The sequence below is a fragment of the Amphiura filiformis genome, chromosome 1, assembly GCF_039555335.1.
Source record: "Amphiura filiformis chromosome 1, Afil_fr2py, whole genome shotgun sequence".
Taxonomy (NCBI): domain Eukaryota; kingdom Metazoa; phylum Echinodermata; class Ophiuroidea; order Amphilepidida; family Amphiuridae; genus Amphiura; species Amphiura filiformis.
The window spans coordinates 27775139-27792732 of record NC_092628.1 but is presented as its reverse complement, the minus strand read 5'-3'; the positions used below and the strand labels follow the sequence as shown (position 1 = coordinate 27792732).

General features: G+C 35.2%; 1 protein-coding gene across 8 annotated transcripts in view; it reads left to right on the top strand.

Moving 5' to 3' along the window:
• Positions 1-17594, top strand: part of LOC140138510 (TBC1 domain family member 5-like) — a 142003-nt gene that overhangs the window by 95372 nt on the left and 29037 nt on the right. For 6 of the 8 annotated variants that reach the window (XM_072160790.1, XM_072160468.1, XM_072160399.1 and 3 more), the window contains 4 exons: positions 76-246; positions 3733-3821; positions 6585-6605; positions 14723-14758. In XM_072160790.1, the coding sequence (XP_072016891.1) occupies positions 76-246; positions 3733-3821; positions 6585-6605; positions 14723-14758 (317 nt within the window). The remainder of the gene's footprint in view (positions 1-75; positions 247-3732; positions 3822-6584; positions 6606-14722; positions 14759-17594) is intronic. The other 2 variants (XM_072160544.1, XM_072160669.1) reach the window with 2 other exon arrangements.

Below are 17594 nucleotides of genomic sequence, written 5' to 3'. Positions count from 1 at the left end.
TACCTATGCTATGTTACCTAATGTATTAAGTAACACCCAGCATTTGAAACTGTATATATATTTATTTGCATGCAGAGTCCATGGAATAAGTATTTTCAAGACAAAGAAACAAAGCAAATGATCACCCAAGATGTCATCAGAACCTTTCCAGAGATTCCATTCTTCCAGACGAGTGATGTACGAGAGATGCTGGTCAACCTACTATTCTGTTACTGTAAGGAGCATGAAGACCTTGGCTACAAACAGGTAAGCTAGATCTAGAGATACCAATCTTAAAGCACAAGAGATGATGGTTTAGCTATTGCTCTGTTACTACAGTAATGTGAATGAGTGTTTTGGCTATAAACTGCAGGTAAGGTGAATTCAGAGATTCCAGTCTTCCAGATAAGTAAAGTATGTGATATGCTGGTCAACCTGTTGATGTGAGTAACATGAACTGCAGGTAACCTGGATCTATAGAGATTCCATTTTTCCAGATTTAAGTACAAGAGATGCTAGTTTACCTATGGGACTGTCTATTGGATTATTGTTGTATGGTACAGCACCTCCGTTATAAACTGCAGGTAAGGTGGATCCAGAGATGAACAATATGGCTATAAAGAGGTAAGTTGGGTCCAGAGATTCCAATCTTCCAGATCAATAAAGTATAATAGATACTGGTTTAACTGGTGCGCTGTTATTGTATGGTACAGCACCTTTGCTATAAACTGCAGGTAGGATGGATCCAGAGATGAACAACATGGATATAAACAAGTAAACTGGATCAAGGGATTCCAATCTTCCAGATGAATTAAAGTACAAGAGATGTTGGTTTACTTGCTGCTCTATTATGTGCATTAGTACCTTGGCTATAAACTGCAGGTAAGCTGGATCTAGAGATGAACAGCATAGATATGAACAAGTTAGCTGGATCCAGAGATTCCATTCTTCCAGACAATTAAAGTACAAGAGATCAACCTACTGCTCTGTTATTGTAAGGTGCAGCACCTCCGCTACAAACTGCAGGTAAGGTGGATCCAGAGATTCCATTCTTCCAGTTATTAACAATAGAATGGGATATGCTGGTCATCTACTGCTCTGTTGATGTTTTGAACAGTCTTGACTATAAACAGGTAAGCTAGATCCAGAGATTTCATTCTTCCATATGATTAACATACAAGAGATGCTGGGTTACCTAATGCTTTGTTATTGCAAGGAGCAAAACCTTTTCTATAAACTACAGGTATCATTGATCCAGAGGTTCCATTCTTCCAGATATTAAGTAAAGAATGGGATATGCTAGTCAACCCACCGTTCTTTTGATGTAAGGAACATGAACAAAATGGCTCTAAACAGATAAACTGGATCCAGAGAGTTAATTCTTCCAGACAATTGAAGTACAAGAGATGCTACTGTTATAGTATTGTTCGGAGCACAAAGACCTTGCCTATAAGCTAAACTGGATCCAGGGATTCCATTTTTCAAGATGAGTAAAATACAAATGATGCTGGTATGTCAACTTGCTGATATGTTACTGTAAAGAACATGAATAGTTTGGTTGCAAACATGTAAGCTGGCTCCAGAGATTAAATTCTCCTCAAAATAAGTGAAGCATGCAAGATACTGGTTGACCTACTATTCTGTTACTGTAAAGCTGGATCTAGCGGATGAATTATGAGAGACGCTGGTCACCCTGCTGCGCTGTTACTTTAACCCTATTTTATGACCCCATAAACTTTGTGCAATATTACACTAAATGGCTTAATCTATATGTTAAAAAATATTCAAGAGAATTACGGAGCATGGACACTTTGGCTGCATAAAGGTGAAATTGAGTCTGGAAAACAGGTACTATGCAAGGAAATTGACAGTGAGCTATCATATTATTGATTATTTTACATCACAAGACAAGATAGCATAAGCCTCTGTGTTGTTAAAAATATCCCCATAAATGAAAGTGAATAGGCATAGATAGCATTTTTAAATTTCTATCCTTTGTACCTACTAGTTTTGTGTCTTTTATTTAAAAGCACTGTCAATTAAAATGCAGAGCACGGCTATCTGTTTTTGTTTTGTCAATAAATGTCAACTTCATTAAATGTTTCCACATCAGTTACCTTTTCATGTATAAAAATATGGTAATTCTTCTGTGGTTTAAACAAACCAAACATAAAGCTTAATAACTAGGTCACAGGATTTGATGTTCACAAAAATACAGCTCTGTTGTAACGACAGGAAACAAAAGCCTAGAAGAAAAAGTATGAATTCAAAATAAGAATGAAAATATGCAGATTTTTTTTACTCAGGAATTGACATGCTTCTCAATAATCTGATTACGAAAGACATTTAAGGGAAGGGGTATGAACGTTTGGACAGTATTTATTGTGGGACATTAGAGCAAGAGCACATCAGACATATCGAATTGCATTCTGAATACGAAGTATGTCATTCTGATATCAAATAATTTCGATTTTTTGAATTTCGCAATGTAATACACATTTTATGGCAAATCATTAAAAATTGATATTTTTGATATTTAACAGTACTCGAAGTAAACTTTATAAATCTGATGATTTATACTTAAAATGTGTATGTATGGGATGAAAAGCCGACGATCAATTGAAAATGTTGACCTTTTCAGTATTGAAGATATGGATTTTTTTCCCAAAACACCAAAAAAAAAAAATAGGTCTTTTTGGGAAAAAAATCCATATCTTCAATATAAAAGGTCAAAATTTTCAATTGATCATCGGCTTTTCCTCCCAGCTACATACGCTTTAAGAATATATGATTAGATTTATAAAACTTACTTCGAGGACTGTTATATATCAAAAATTTGAAAAATATCAAATTTTTATAATTTGTCATAAAATTTGTATTATATCGTGATTTTCAAAAAATGAAAATTATTTGATATCAGAAAGACATGCTTTGTATTCAGAATGCAATTCGATATGTCTGAGGTGCTCTCATTTTCCATAACAAATACTGTCCAAACGCTCAAAACGCTCATTCCAGATCCCTTAACATTAATCAGCCATTAGAATATTATTCCTTACTATTTACCATTTTGTTACATTATATTGTGCCAGCTTCACAGCTTTAAAACATAAAATTTATTGCAATTTCTGCTAGCATACATCGTAAATATACTATTTAATAAAATACAAATGAGTTGGAGTGGAAAGTCAATTTTCAGAGAGACAGGTTTGATGTAATAAACTGGCACCATTTCCAGGATGCTGTCTACATTGTAGGAAGTGTGCCTATTGAAATCAATAAAATTGGGTTTATACTGCTATAAATTGGTACTATATACTACTATGGCTGCCTCATTTTGAATATTTAAATTCCATATAACATATTTCGTAATTATAGTTTTTCGCTGTAACGCAGAAGACCGTCAAGGATAGAGAAATGAAGGTATATTATGTACAGTGATTTTAAACAGTTCTCTCATAACATTGTCTGCAGTTGGTTTTTCTCCATTAAAAAGTTTTATGTATCTCTGCATTAGGATATTCCTGTTGAAATCCATACTCCCCTGTGGAAGATCTGACCTGAAATCTTCCACACAGGGAGTGTGAATTTCAAATGTGGTTATCTAGTGAATGGGTGACTCCATTTGAAATCTGCACTCCCTGTGTTGGAGATTAAGGTCCGATCTTCCACAGGAGGTGTATGGATTTCAACAGGAATAGCCAATTTACATACTTTTATCTCAAATATGTGATGTTATTATTTCTTTGCCAGGGAATGCATGAGTTACTGGCCCCACTCATATTCGTTCTACACTGTGATCACCAGGCCTTCCTACATGCCCAAGAAATCTCATCTCAACTGTGAGTATCATATTCACCAATTCAACTTCCATTCTTACAAGCTGTTAACAAGCATTCTTTTCTATGTGAATGGCAATGGTTTGTTGTTAAGTGTTTTGTGGCTGAAACGCTTAATTGCTGTAGCTTTTAAGTTGCACTGTGCGCATGTTGCATATAGTATTTATGTTTGAAATTTAAGTTAACGACATAGTTGGCTATTCCATTGGTTGACTGCGCAAATGAATTGTGCGGGACTATACTGCCAGAGGTGAATTGGGCTGTTCCATTTCAAATCCACACTACCTTTGTGGAAGATTTGGGAAATATCTGCAATATAGAATGAACACATTAGGCAGCTCCATTTGAATTTCTTACACCCTCTTAGAAAGATTCAACCCGAATCTTCCACAGAGGGAGAGTGAGTTTCAAATGAAGCTATAATGTGTTCATTCCATTTGAAATTCATACTCACCCTGTGGAAGATATTTTCCCAAATCTTCCACATGGTTAGTGTGGATTTGAAATGAAATAGCCCAATTCACCTCTGCCAGTATAGTACCTCACAATTCATTTGCATAGTCAACCAATGGAATAGCCCATTTTTCCTAGCTACACATCCATTAAGGCTAATTACATATAAATTCAGCACAAATCCCTATGTAGGAGTCTCCTGACATTTGTGCATCTGTCAAGGAATGACACTACATGTTTACAAGAAGTTATAAGCTGGAGTTTGATGACATCTTAGAAATGAAAATCCTTCCTTACACAACTGTTGAAAATCCTTTCGTTTGGGGGAGGGAGGGTTTGATTACGCTTGTGAAAAACTAGTTAAAATACAGGTGAAAGTTGATCTTTCAGGTTTGAATTTTTAACATTTCACACTTACGTTTCAGGGAGGGAGGGGCTAACATCCAAATAAATGCATATTTGTTTATAGGACGTCATGAAACTTTTGGTTTCTTCACATTTTTACTAGTTTATTATTGTCTGTCATTTTGAGGCATTGCCGACTGGAGTGGATTATGAAATACTGGAGAATAATTCAATCAACATCTAAAAAAAAAACCCAAAAAACCAAGTGTACTTTTGGGGCACTGCAATGATTTTGTATTTATTGGGTTGATAAAAGACTATTAAATTGATGTGCTGAGCTGCAACTGGATAATGATAGTCAGTGAAATCAGTAGAGTGATCTGAATGTGTAACTTTTATTTGTCTGAGATGATGCTGTTTGTGTTTTCTACTTTTTATATCGCCAGTATTTCTCAATCATTTTCAGTCAACAAATGTGTCAAATTACAAATACGATAATAGCATTATTAACTTATTTCAGTTTTTAGAGAGTTTGAAATTGGCAAGCAGTGTCTTACACATGTAGAAGAAGCAACAGGCACCTTATTTATATACCTTGTCCCAGACTTCCCACAATGCACTATTCCATGGGTTCCCATTCCATATTTGAATATGAGTTTCATGTATTGCACAGAAACTCATACACAAGAGATGACAGTACCCAGGAATCATAAGCGTCAATCCAGCTTGATTTGTAGGGGGAGGGGACAATCGGCCAAAATTGTCAAAAAGTGGCTGAAAAGAACAGAAAATGGGTAATTTTCCCAAAAGGTGTGTCCCACCTGGGATTGACGCCCATGCCTAGAATAGTGCATGATGGTATGAAACTCATATGAGATATAAGCGCCATTCCGGCTTGAAATGTGGGGGGAACAATCTGTTAAAATTGTCAAAAAGTGACTGAAAAGAACAAAAAATGGGTAATTTTTTCAAAAGGTGGGGAGGGACATGTCCCCCCTGTCCCCACGGGGTTGACACCCATGCCTAGAAAAGTGCATGATGGTATGTAAGGAAAACAGTCTATTGTGCAAACAATGTATCAAGAACCCTCATGAGGCATTGACCATTTCAAGTAAACAGTCAGGTGTCTGTTACTGAAAGCACTTCCAACTTGAGATGAAAAGATTAAGCCCAACAAGTGACTTCAATCCAGGACTATATCAGGAATATGCTCCTATTACAAAGTGACAGTTTGTAGAATCCATGAAAGATTTAAAGTCGAATCATGTTGACATGCTAATCATGTATCAAGTGACCAGTTGTTTTGTTAAACATTAAGATTTGTTATTTTTTGTCTCAAGTTGAAGATATGGTCAGTTTATTCTTTTGAATAACAAAGATTAAAGTAGCTTCATAATATTTGCTCAGAATTTGTTTAGTATGTTGGTGTGCAAAAACTGAAGTGAGTCTTTACCGGTTGATTGAAAAATGCAATGACCGCTTGGAACACAAACCTGTTAAGTGCTTTATAAAATCAGTCATTTGTACAGAGCATTGTATTTATGTACATGTAAAGCCAAGGGCGTTACATATTTCAGAAGTGTAGTGCTTTTACCTCTTACAAATCTGATCGCAGTACACATAAAGTCTGATCAGACATTTCAGAAGTGTCAGCTACCCTTCACTTCGTATATTACATTGCTCATATAGTCCATTGTACAGGTTTGTGCTTCAAGTATTTGATAATGCATGGCTTTATTTTACCCCAAAATCATAAAGGACAAATGTGCAAGGATTGTGATTTTTTTAAGGACATAATTGACAACACTTGAGTACCAATGTATGCATGCATTGTCACATCTCTTCAATTTGAGACATGATGTTGTAGTTGATCATTTCGTTTGTTTTTAGTTGTACATGCATGAAACTATGTTTTATCACATTTTTGTTTCGTTTCATATCTGTGACTATGAAATTCTTTCTTCCTAGAATTGAGAGTTCAAGAGCAAGGTTTGATTTTATTTTGCCCTTTGCACTTGCAGTGTAGTTAAGAGTTTGAAAAAGTCACGATAGCAAAACTAACAGTTGATAGAATTTGCCTAAAGTCCTTATACTTAAAGGACAAAGTATGAAGAAAGTACACAATAACTGTGATTTGAAGTGACTCTTTACAACTCTGAATGTAGATATTATAGACATGAAGGACAAAAAGTTAGAATTTTGTTATATACTTTCAAAACGTGATTGACACAATTAGTAATAGCAACATACTTGACTTTGGTGTAAACCAAGGTCAAAGGAGGATCAAACAAAATTCTAACTTTGTGTCTCATCTTTTGGTAGTCTTTGTTATTTGATTTGAGAATTGATAGTAGTTTGATCCTTTGAATGAATTAATCATTTTAATACATATAATTTGGTTCATCTCAAGTTTGGTAGTGACGTAGGTGCGTATTTTGCTCACCGCAGAATCAGATCGCACGCGTAAAGTTAAATGCACTGAGTCTCCACGCACGCATACAGGGGCGGCTTGTCGGCACGCTTGCGGCGCAACCGCAAAAAGGCATTGACGTCACTACCGAACTTGAGGTGAACCAACTTATAGGACCTATAGGTAGAGATAAAAAACATGAGATATCAATGGGATATTCCACTTGAAATCCATACACCCCCTATGGAAGATGTGACCTTAAGCTTTCACACAGGGTGTCCACTTTAGATGGAATTACCTGTTCTGGTAACTTGATTTGAAATACATACTCCCTGTATGAAAGATTAAGGTCAAGTCATCTATACAGGGGTTGTATGGATCTCAAATGGAAGAGCCCAATACATGATGTCTCCCATTAGACACAGGTTGATATTTCAACATTGAATCAACATTAAAACAACATTGAAGTTTATTATTAACATTGAAACAATGTTGATTCAACATTGAAATGTCAACCTGTCCCTGCTAGGTTGTCTCAAGAATCTGAATTGTAAAAGCCTTGCCAAATGAAATGAATTCCTTGAATGAAATTAAATCCTCTAAGGTCCAATATCATAAAAACTTTCAACTTGCGATAAAGTCTTTTTTTTCCATCTTTGTATTAGATTTGAGACCTACTAGAGACAGGATTTTTTGTATTGTGTAGGAAAGCATTTCAGGTCTATATATAGGGCACTTTGAAATGTCATGGCAAGAGGTTTGAGCTCTTATGAGATATTTTAACACTTGTCTAAGACTACAGGTGCCTTTGTAGCACTTGTTATTGAAAACATTAAAGGTGTGTTATAACTAATGTATGTAGCTTATTTCCACTCGCTATAATAGTATAGTTTGATCAGCTCCTAATCAACAGGCCTTATGACATCGCGGATTAATATCGATATATTTTATTTCAAAATTGTCTTGTAACATCTCACCAGAAACATGAAAAATAATTAATTCAAGTTTTACTTTGTCTACTTTCTCTAACCCATACGTTGTAGACCAGACAGGTCAACTATGTCATTGTTAACATGGGTCTAAAAGCCTAACAATTCCCGCTGATTACAAGCTAATCAAACCATAGTTCTAAATCATAACCAAATTTTGAATTTACCAATTTTCAAGGATAGAATGGACAATTTGGTACATTGTCCTGGGTTAGAATAGATGCAATATCTCATAGCAACATTACCATTGTTTTATGTCAACTAAGAAATAAACACTTTGGCATTTGGTATGGCTTTTACTCCTAATTTCAATGGTCTCAAACCATATAACAAAGACTACCTGAATGATGAAATCATTTATCATTTTAATGCTTTTGCTTGTAGTAATTTATTTTCATTGCACGTGTGATGCATTGTATGAGTTATATTTCACCAGAAAGTTTCACTCATTTCTTTCCATCAGTCTTAAGGTTTGTGCTGTTACTTTCCTATGTGTTTCAAGTCAAGATTTTCAAGTTTTCAGTTACAAGTTAGTTTCTAGTCAAGATTTTTTAGGTTTAGAGTCAAGATTTCAGAAATTTAAGTTAAAATATATGAGTTTTGAGTTAAGATTTGGGAGTTTTGAGTTAATTTCAAAACTCAAATCTTGAAAAACTTGACTTGAAACTCAAAACTTGAAGAAAAGTGAGACACAGTTGCACTGGGGTGAGTTATGGCTTTTCCAACAGCTTCATCTGTGTTTTCAATCAAAGTTCAATGTGTAAATCACTTGCAAATTATTTCAATAAATTTTGATATTTATAAGGATTTCATGAACATGACAATAAATCAAGGGGTTAGTACAAGAAGAGCCTATCTGCAATAGCTGCCATATAGACATTTGACAATTTCTGGATTCTATATTGTACACATCTACAAATATGACACCTGTCAGCTTTTGCAGATACAGCCTTCGGCTAGGTTTGACAATTGACCTTTTTTGTTAAATCCCATAATTCCTTGCGGTTAGTAGATAACTTCATTTGACGTCAGGCCGATGCGCACATCCTTTAGCGAACATCGCTGATACGCATTGCAAGTCAGCTTGATGTCAAATGAGAATATCTGGGGTCTAACGCAAGGAATTATGGGATTTACCGAAAGGGTGTCCCACCCACAAGCTGTGCTTTATACCATGAGTATGCACTGTTCTCAAAATAATCAGAATTCATAGTGTGTACGGCAGGAGTGATATACCAGATTCTAAAGGTGCACTTGCACTAAACCCATACCTGCCAACTACTCCGATTTTCGCGGAGTTACTCCGATTTCCCGAGTTTTAAACCCCCGAAAATCGGAGTACTCCGATTTTCTGAAAAAAAATTAAAAAAAAAAAAAAAAAAAAAAAAAAAAAAAATTTTTTTTTTTTAATAATTTTTTAAATTTCTTTCCAAACTTTTCGGCGACTTTGGAGAACCACTGGACCTATTCTGAAGTGCTAGGATCATTCACAGTTAATTTGAAAACAATTGGTAAAAATTACAAAAAAATTACAGTTTGTTATCCTTTAATATGCAAACCACTAACTAATGTTTACCTCTTCATCTAGCACATATTATAAAATGCATGGAAAACCAATGCATGTATAATATTGTGATAGATGAAGAGGTAAACATTAGTTAGTGGTTTCCATATTAAAGATAACAAACTGTAATTTTTTTGTAATGTTTTCCAATTTTTTTTTTTCAAATCATCTGTGAATGATCCTAGCACTTCAGAATACGTCTAGTGTTTCTCCAAAGTCAACAAAAACTTTGACATGTTTTTTGTTAAATGTTTTTTTTTTCTGAATTTTTAACTTTGTATTGTGCATCATATCAGTGTCCTATCAGTCACGTAGGCCCTTTTATAAAGCCAAAAAATTGCTTCAACGAATGATCGTTATGTACAAAAGTATAGGAAACTGCATTTTTAAAAGCACATTTTCTATGTGAAGGAAGCATATTTTTCAAACTTGTAAAAACAAGTCCCAGAATGTTTTTTTCACATTTTTTCTTTTTTTGCAGTCATCAAATATGTGTTGAAATTGTTGCCAGATATGGAGTATAAATCCTCCTCAAATGCAATCTTCAGAATAGGTCTAGAGGTTCTCAAGTTGCCAAAACTTTGAAAAAATTAAGAAAAAATTGATTTTTTAAAAATTTTCACCTTTGTATTGTGCATCATATCAATGTCCTATCAGTCACGTGAGGCCTTGTTATAAAGCCAAAAATCGCTTCAACGAATGATCGTTATGTACAAAAGTATAGGAAACTGCATTTTTAAAAGCACATTTTCTGTGTGAAGGAAGCATATTTTTCAAACTTATAAAAACAGGTCCCAGAATGTTTTTTTTTTTCACATGTTTTCAAAGGTTGTAGTCATCAAATATGTGTTGAAATTGTTGCTAGATATGGAGTATAAATCCTCCTCAAAGTGTATAAAAGCCTAGGGCTTCATTTTCACCTTGTTGTGTTTCTATAAAATGTGTCTAATGTGAAGGGGCTTTATAAGGGTTTTTACAGTGTAGAAACCCTCTAGCTTTGGGGGGCTTCGCCCCCTCAACCCCCACCGGGGCTTTGCCCCTGGACCCCACCAAGGGCCCTTAAGCGGGCCCCTGGACCCCCCGCCATCAGAGGTGATACTACGGGCACTTCGCGCCCCTACGTTCGCCATGTACTCTGTTTTCTAGGTTTTCAATGTTGGCAGGTATGTAAACCCCTTGAAGTCCGAAAGGCTAAATTGAGTTATTTAGCAACAATGTATTCAACAATGCTTATTTAGAGAACTTGGAATGCCATGCATTTTTCTCAAAAATGATAGCGCATTGGTGACAAGTAAGATATGTATGTTATAGGGGCAAGGACCACAACTACTGCACTGGAAATTTTATTTCAACACAGACAACAGTTGTGGAGTTACAGTCAAAAATGAGGGAAAACCAATATTTGATCAATAAATCAGTAACTACTTGCCGTGAGTTGCTGAATTTTCATTGCAGTAGTTAAGGGGGTACTACACCCCTGTCCAATTGTGTGCCTATTTTTGCATTTTTCTCAAAAAGTATAGCACATTGGTAACAAGTAAGATATGTATATTATAGGGGCAAGGACTACAACTACTGTACTGAAAATTCAGCAACTCAAAGCAAGTAGTTATTGATTTATTGATCAAATATTGGTTTTCCTCCTTTTGACTGTAACTCCACAACTGTTGTCTGTGCTGAAATAAAATTTCCAGTGCAGTAGTTTTAGTCCTTGCCCCTATAATATACATATCTTACTTGTAACCAATGTGCTATAATTTTTGAGAAAAATGCAAAAATAGGCACAAAATTGGCCAGGGGTGTAGTACCCCTTAAATATACCAGCCATCAAAAGGAAATTTAGACATGAATGTCCAATGTTGATTTGGGGAACCATACTTTCTCTAGATGAACCCATTGTAACTTTCATTGCAACTTGCACAAACATTTTCTTACTTATTGTTTAATGCGTTTCTTATTTCCAGAACTACAGGAACATTCTGATAAAAATAAACACTTTGGTTGTAAAATAAAACATTTCAACTGTTTATAATGTTTACATCCATATCAAATGGATTCACTCATAGGCTGCTACATATGTCTCTTTTTACAAAAACCCTAGGAATAAAATACCAGACTCATCTTAAGTGGGGGTCACTCCAGGTAGTCACTTTAACTCATCCCCAAAGTCACAGGGCTTAGGAATACAGAGAAAATTCCCCAAACCATGTGACTTGGGTATGATTTGAAGTGAGATCCACTTGAGAGGAGTCTGGAATTTATTCCAAGCTATTATGAAAAAAGAGACACACGTAGCAGTAGACAAGTGCATCATTTTGATATGGATGTTCAATATTGACTTGGGTGTTGGTCAACTGGTGATATGTGTTTCTAGTACTTTTGCATTTATTTTACTGTTGTTTTTTTAAAAGGGTCCAGAGTTAATATTACCTTAGATGTCCTGCAAGTTTTTATTTTTGTTGTTGCGTATATGACCTCATACTCAATATTTTGTTACCTATTAGATATAATATTTTGTTACTTATATAATAATATCATTCCCATAAGTGATAGCAAAAATGTCCAGGATTTTGTGTACAAGGTTGCAGATGGGTGAAAAAATGAAATTACCTTACCATAGGTCAGTAATTAATTAATACAGGTTATAGGGACTAAATACATTTTTATGCCTCCACCGCGAGGCATACTGTTTTTGCAATGTCCGAGCTTCCGAGATTCCGTCCGTCCGGAGGCTTTATCTCGGGCATGGATGGGCGGATTGACTTCAAATTTTCAGGATAGCTGGGTCATGGTCAAAAACTCTGGCTACTTTTTTTTTGGGTGAGTTCAAGGTCATATACTGAGGTCAAAGGTCATTTAAGGTCAAATTACTACGTCCGTCCGTCCGGGGGCTGTAGCTCGGGCATGGATGGGCGGATTGACTTCAAATTTTCAGGATAGGTGGGTCATGGTCAAAAACTCTGGCTACTTTTTTTTTTGGGTGGGGTTCAAGGTCATATACTGAGGTCAAAGGTCATTTAAGGTCAAATTACTAAAAACTGTTGTATGGGCATGAAACTTGGTGGGTACAGTCAACATTTAGAGCCAAATTTTTGGAAGGTCATTTTGGGGTCATCCAGGGGTCATCTAAGGTCAAATTAATAAAATTGGTCGTATGGGCATGAAACTTGGTGGGTACAGTCAACATTTAAAGCCAAATTTTTGGAAGGTCATTTCGGGGTCATCCAGGGTCACCCAGGGGTCATCTAAGGTCAAATTACTAAATATTATCTTATGGGCATGAAACTTGGTGGGTACAGTCAACATTTAGAGTCAATTTTTCTTATCATGTTTATATCTTTATTTACTAACAAATTTATTTTATTCATCTAATGTTTCCTTAATATTATGCCTCCACCGTGAGGCATACTGTTTTTGCAATGTCTGTGCTTCCCCCCTTCATTGTGCATATTTTCTGTTTTATGTAAACAAGTCTTTTTTAATAGGGAATTTTAAGTATGAAAGCAAGGCATTTGATGTCAGTAAATTGTTTGTCTGCTGTTGTTATAGCTTTCAAAAGAAAGTTGCAACTTTTCTAAATGTCTATGGAATTCCCTATACACTATTTCAATCTCATTTATGTGACTCTTATTTTTGCCCATATTTTTCATGTTTGTTTGTTTACCACTTAGTTGACTTTTAGCATTATAAGATTTGTACACATTTAAATCGCCCCATGGTGGAGGTGATCCCATTCGACGCCTTAAGCGTCGAAAAACACCCACCGAGAACCGCTAATGCTGAGAACCGCATGAAAGCCGAGAACCGCTCTAGTTTAATACCATCCTTCAAATATGCAATTAAATCTATTAAATATAGGCCCTCTATTCTCTGTTTAGTGCTATCTTTTAAGACATCCTTCTGAAGCAGCAATATAATTTTAAATTTGTGAAGAGATTCATGCAGTAATGAAATCATGTGGATGGGTTCATCCTTGTCCTTGAATTTAGTACATGAAATGTCACATATGGGTGTGTCTGCATTCAATTTCTATGAAATTATGATTACAAACACCTGTAACTCATCACTTGTGACAATCTATGCATTTTGATTTGATGATAATTTGCATACCGGTAGTATGACAATGGGTGTTTCTCTTGAATAGGGCACCTCATCTCAAAGGTCTTGTGGCATGACTTGCCAGGCAAAATTGACACTCATCTGCACACAGTCATCTACTTGGAGGATTCTACTTACAAGGCATAAATAATAATCAAAATGGTTGTCTTGTAAAGCCATTAATTAAATCTTGACTTAGTTTTGAAGAGGAATTTTGTCATATTTTTGTAGTCTAAAGCTGCTGCGACCCTATGTATATTCCTACTAAATGTGATTGCAATCATAATTCAAATAATGACTTATACAGGGGTATATTCGGGATGCTGGATTCAATCCCTGGCCCATCAGTATTGAGGGCCTGTAGGAGTCCAGGGGCAGAGCCTGGTCCACCCCCTGAAAATCCTTGGTTTAAATCATTTTGAGCACCATTTTGGTACCATCTGAAACAATCTATTCTGCTGCATACCCCTGGTTTGCAGGCACTCCCTCCACACACCCTTGTTACGCCTATATAATATAATAGCTGTTTATTTTAAAGAATGCTTTTGTTCTAATTGAAGAGCAGGATACAACAATTTTGTTCCCCCAAGAAATCTGTAATGTAAACATTGATGCCAGATTTGAAGTAGAGTTCCTGTATACATCTTTCCAGTGCATAATCAAGGGAAAATAACGCATTTAGCAATTCATCACCTCTCATGTCGTGACATATGGGAGACACTTAACCTAATAGTCCCAGTTTTTGAAGAAAAATTAACCAAGAAAAACTATTAAATTTCATTGATAACCATCTGTGCATTGGGTTCTCAAGTGTTTCACATAACACCAATTTAATCCCATTATAATACATTTATACACCGGGATTCATTCCTAATGCTTCACTTCATATTTTGTTCTTAGTCTGGGATGTTATTGGCACTTTTCTCATATTAATGCATGTATAAGTAATTCCCATTTGGTGAGCTGGGTGCACTCTGTATTGCTAAACTTTTTTGCAAGCAATCCTGGCTGAAATATTATGTTGAATTTTGTTGTTATATTCCAGTTGTGTTCAGTTTGACGTAATGGATGAGATTCAAAGGTATTTTTGATTTTGTACACAAACATGTTAAAGAAAAGCTAAAATGTGTTAAAATATGGGTGGATTATTGTTGTAGCCAAATTTGGAAAACATAGCAGAATGCAAGAAAATGCTTTTGTTTTTCTTTTATTTAATTGTCAATTACAACATACATTCCATACATTCTTGGATGAATTAAAATGAGAATGAAATTGAGTTGTCTTGGTATTAATTACACTAAATACACAGTGTTTCTAAACTTACATTGTTACCAGTATTTCTAGAATTAAAATGTTAGATTCAGTCTTAATTGATCAGGGTAAATCTGGCATTTTTATTATATTTTTAAACTGACAATTTTATCCTGAATCGATAAATTCTGTGATATAATGTCATGATATAAGAGTAATGGGGATAATGATGATGATTATAATAAACATAATGATAATAATCATGATCGCAAGATACTTTTTGGAAAGGGTAATAAATATATCTCCAAAGTTTCAATATTAACACAATGATTCTACAAAATATGTGAACAATAATGTAAAAATTATGGCAAAGTAAAAATAGGATTCAGTGTTCATGCAGACATGCCTATAAATAGAACAGATGTGTTGCGTTTTTTCTCAACAGATTCCTGGATTTGCATCAAAGTGCTAAATGGATAAAAAAAGATGCATGCTCAATTTTATAATTTGCGATTTGATTGTACCGTTTGTCATTTTTATAAAATGGTTTAGTTAAACCCTCTCCACACGGGTGTTGACTGCAGACGACAAGTTCCAAATTTCGTTTTGTACAGAATTGTACATTTTCATGCCCATATTTGAAATCAGCATGAAAAATGTTGAAAAATGCATTAAAATGAGTACAAACAATGATAAAAAAGGCTTGAGTACAAACAAGCCTAGTATTGGTTCAGCGGTTCTTGAGATAACGCTTGATATTTTGAGAAAATCTTCCCAAATCTTTTGACTTTTTATGTTGAAGCCTATCATAATGGCCCTCAGCATACAGAGCATTATGCTACTGTTGCCAAGCACTTGTGTTATTAGCCCAATTTGATGATTTTAAATGATTTCTATCATTATTTCTATCATTATTTCCATGTACCATAGAACCCAACTTGGTGTCTCAGGGCAGAATTAGATGAATTCCCCTTTTTTTATTCCGCTGAACTTGATGACTTAACCTATCGCATTGGTTGACATATTTGGCAACCATGTTCAAAGCCAAGATATATTGATAATTCTGTCACTGTTGTGCCAAGCAAGACATCCTGGTTATTAGATTACATGACTGTCTATTAGATAGATTTCTGTTCAGATGATTGAATTTATATAACTGCTTTGAATACATATATATCATTGACAGGAATTTGTGATGGTTGGCTTAGGGTGGTAATTATGTACAGGAAATGTATGAAGCCGGGGGTCACTCCCATTGTGGCCTGTACACCATCCGCGATAATGAAAACGCCAGTAAAAGGGTCGTTGGGGTAGGCACGATACGCTGCGTATCGCGTTGGTAGGGTGTCAAAAACATGAAATATTGGAAAAAAGGGTAGCAAAATTGCCATTGCTAAATACGCGGAAATGAAATTTAGGGTATGAAATTTGATGTTAGGAATGAAATCCCTGTTTAGGGTGTCGTTTTAGCCCAGGGTTAAATCCTTGTTTAGGGTGCTTTTCAAAAGTTGATTATCGCGGATGGTGTACAGGCCACAATGGGAGTGACCCCCCCGGGTATGAAGATGGTATACATCACTATGGAGCACAAGAGCCTCATCCCAATGGCATAGTCCAATAACTTCAATTACATTATCAAAGTGCAAAATTTGACCTCAAGTTGCAGAGTATGAGTTTTTGTACCCAAATCTTCAAAGGTCATTCAATGAATGTACAAATGTATTGGGGTTTTAAGAACTGTTCCCCTGATAGATGAGGATGCTGTGGATCCTATTGCATGGGCAAAGTTGGTTACTGAAGTGAGTATGTGTGGTACATTGCTTATAGGGTACGGTATGGATCAGGGGCACTTGTAAAGCAGAGAAGGGAATTAAAGATCTGTAAGACAGATAAGGGAATTTAAAATCAAAATTTGAACTGAAAAGGGATATAGTTCAAAATAAATGATGGCTTCCAAAGGTGTGTAAAGTTGTACAGGGCTCCAATATATTTAGAGATCTTAAAAGTTGTTAAAGTTAGCGATAACCTTTATCACTTTAAAATGCTATTTTAGTTCATTTTGACACTGCTTGGAGCTATTTGAATAAATTGTGACATTTACTGCATTTTATTAAGAAAAACAATAAACCCATGAAATTTTCAAGCACCAGAAAAATGTGTTACACGTCCCTATGTTTTCGGAACAGTGAGGAGAGAGGGATGTATTTTTTTAATGCAAAAATTGACATTAGGCAGTTTTCATGCAAAATTGACACTGCTAGCAGTTTTCAGCATCTTCGAGGAACAAGATGAGGCCCTTTTTATTTTAATACAATTTTACCCTTAGAGTTCCACAAAAATACTTGAAGTTGAAAGTGATTCATGTTGACTAATAAACATGTTTATCAGTATTAAAATTTTGCTAAAGTATAAAAACCTTACATTTAATATGAAAAATGAAAAATATAATTTTTTATTAACTGATCCCAGAAAGTGAGTAGGGAGATGACTGCAATGTATTTTATTTGCTTAAAAGTGTTTTTACATACAAAGAGTAACTCGTATCAAAGGTGTTGCTTGGTGCTATATCACAGTGTGTATTAAATCATTGGGCTTTATTATTATGCTTTCATGCTTCTGCTTTTCCTACATACATATTATAGCCTTAACCTGCTGCTGTCTTCAAA